At 55.0% G+C, this 2,835-nt stretch overlaps 1 protein-coding gene across 1 annotated transcript; it reads left to right on the plus strand.

Moving 5' to 3' along the window:
- Nucleotides 1-73: 73 nt before the first annotated feature.
- Nucleotides 74-2,399, plus strand: LOC121939486 (verprolin-like; the record flags this gene model as incomplete). Its single annotated transcript, XM_042482504.1, has 2 exons — nucleotides 74-211; nucleotides 400-2,399. Coding segments are annotated over 2 exons (1,284 nt in total), but the record flags the coding sequence as incomplete, so codon positions are not given.
- Between the last annotated feature and the right edge of the window lie 436 nt (nucleotides 2,400-2,835).

Here is a 2,835-nt window from a genome sequence, read left to right on the forward strand (position 1 = left end):
CTCTGTCTGTCTGTCCGTCCATCCATCTGTCTGTCTCTTTTGTCCGTCTGTCTGTCTCTTTCTCTGTCTGTAGAAGGAGCTCGGAGACTCGTCCTCCTCGTCTTCTCTGAAGCCGCCGTCCGGAGACAAATCAGCTGCAGCAGCCAAACCGTCCTCCCTGGATGCTCCTCCTCCTCCTCCCTCGTCCTCGTCCTCATCTCTGCGTCCTGCGGTACGTTGACGCCTGTCTTCGATTTTTAGTTTTTAATTTTGGTTGTAAATTTGGCACAAACGTCCACTTGGACTCAAAAATGAACTGGTCAGAGTCTGGAGGTCGAAGGTTGATTCTGTTGATTCTCCTCAGTGATCGATAAACCGATCGATCAGAACCGTGGTTAACTGTGGCTCGCTGTAATGCAGGTGGAGGCCTTCATGAAGCAGTTACCCAGAATCCTCCCTCGGAGCTCCATCCCCGATAAGACGCAGCTCTCGGTTCGCTCCTCTCCGCCCTCGCTGGCTCCCAAAGACGCCTCGGGTGTCGGCGGGGCGTCTGGACCCGGAGGCCCGGCCGCCGCCGCCGCCGCCAGTGGTGGTGGGATGAAGGTGATCGCCATGGCGACACTGCCCCAGCAGCAGGGCGTCCCGGTGATGATCCTGCCTCAGGGCTGTCTGTCGTACGAGCGCGAGAAGGTCGCCCCGCCGCCACAACCCCCTCCTCCTCCTCAGCAGCAGCCGCAGCAGCACGCCCCCGCAGCTCCCACCTCGGTGGTCCAGAAAGCACGAGGGAACGCCAGCAAGCGCCCGCTGGAGGCGGTGGGGCCAGGCGGCGGCGTGTTTGGTAGCTCCGCTGCTCCTCCGGTGAAACGGAAACGTGGACGACCAAGAAAACCTCGACCAGAGGACGCTCTGCCTCCTCCTCCTCCTGCTGCGCTTTCTCCCAAGCCTCCGCCTCCCACGCCTCCCTCCCACCCTCCCATCATCACCTCTCTGACCGGCGGCGTCATCCAGAAAGCTTCCTCCTCCTCCTCCTCTTCCTCCTCCTCCTCGCAGCCGGTGCTGGAGCTGGTGATCCAGGACCAGCCGGGTCTGGTTCTCAGCCAGCTGCCGGCGGTCTCGGACCCGGCTCACCGGCTGGTGGAGCACCGCGGCGTGGTGGTGCAGTGTCAGCCGGGCGGGCCTGTGGAGCCGGACCGCCACAGCAGGCCTCTGCTGCTGTTCCAGAGTCCAGGGAACCCCAGCTGGGAGCTGGCGGCGTCCGGACGGACCCCGATGGTGGAGGTCATCCAGAAAGCTCCGAGGCCGAGCAACAACAACAGCAGCTCTGCTCCTCCTCCTGCAGCGCAGCTCCACCCACCTCCTCCTCCTCCTCTTCCTCTGCCCACGCTGCACGAGGAGCGGGGCGAGGTGGAGATAACGCTGGCGCCGTTAGAGCTGCACCTCAACCCGCCGCTGCCTTCCACCTCTTCCTCTGCTCCCGCCTCCTCTTCCTCCGCCGCAGCGGCGAGGAGCGAGGAGGAGGAGGCGGGAGAGAGCAGCAGCGCCTCCTCAAAGAGAGAGGGACACTAGCTGGTCGTCACTCTACTTCCTCCTCATCTTTTTTTAATCACTCAGCTTTTACCTCACCTGCCACAAAGCCCCCCCCCCGCCCCCTTACCCGCCCTCTTCCCTGATTGGTGGAAATCCCAGATTGGTGAGAGCAGAGAGCCAATCGCAGAGGATAAATGAAGCCAAAACCTCGACACGCTGTCCTTCCATCGGCTCTCATTGCACTCGTAAACAGACTGGACGCTGTGAGAAACCAGTGATTCTTTATCTGCATGTCTGTCTCTGTCCGTCTCTGTCTCTGTCTGTCCGTCTCTTGTCTGTCTGAGATCAGAAGAACGAGTCCTCAGGTGGCCGCACCTGAAATCAAACCGCTTCCTCTCCTCCTTCCTTCCTTCCTTCTTCGCCTCCTCGTATCCTTCATCCTCAGACTTTGTCATTTTTCTGTGCTAAAGTTCGTTCATTCGCTTCAGATCCAGCGATTCATATAAAAGAAAAAAAAAAGCGATATAAAGGAAAGAGTGAGGAGGGGACGGAGACACATCGGGACGCGGTCCAGCCTGCAGAGGACACATACAGAAGGTACTACGGGTCAGAGCCTTGTAAAGGCTCTTTGTGCTAAATATGAAAAAAAGACCTCTTTAACGGAGCTCCGCCTCGATTCACCTTCACCTCGCTTCACGGAAATGTAGGAAAATAATATTTTTGGGATGCTGTGCTGATGTTCTCGAGCCTGGAAACGTGAAGAAGGACTGAACGTGAATCGAAGCTCGGCGCCACTCTCCTCTGTTCTCATCAGCTTTGGTTTGTTGTGTTTAGAAAATGCTTCTGATTGATATCTGACCGTCTGTGTGTGTGTGTGTGTGTGTGTGTGTGTGTGTGTGTGTGTGAGAGAGAGAGAGAGAGACAGGGAGAGTCAAGACAAAAGTTTAAAAGGCCCTCATTAACTCTAAAAAGAAAAGCCACATTTACATGAAACTCAATTATTTATTGGTGCAGATGAGTTTGATTATCGGAGCTTTCACTCAGACTCGTTTCATTGAGTTTGTTAATGAGAGGTTTAATAATTGATGAAAACACTTTATGTCGGGTTCAAGTCTGTGGGCGGCAGCAGCCACCTGTTTTCCTGTTATAGTACAGACGTCATACGATCTCGGTTTCAGTTTAGTCTCTTATCAAACCTTTTACCTCTGCTTTAACAGCAAAGATTAATGTTCAAAATATTTTGGTTCTCCTTTTACTCGGCGGGTTTCCATTATAGATTTGCGCAAAATTTAAGCCATAATTTTGAAATGTGGATAAAACTCAGCATGG

Source organism: Plectropomus leopardus, unplaced genomic scaffold (assembly GCF_008729295.1).
Source record: "Plectropomus leopardus isolate mb unplaced genomic scaffold, YSFRI_Pleo_2.0 unplaced_scaffold4911, whole genome shotgun sequence".
Lineage (NCBI taxonomy): Eukaryota > Metazoa > Chordata > Actinopteri > Perciformes > Serranidae > Plectropomus > Plectropomus leopardus.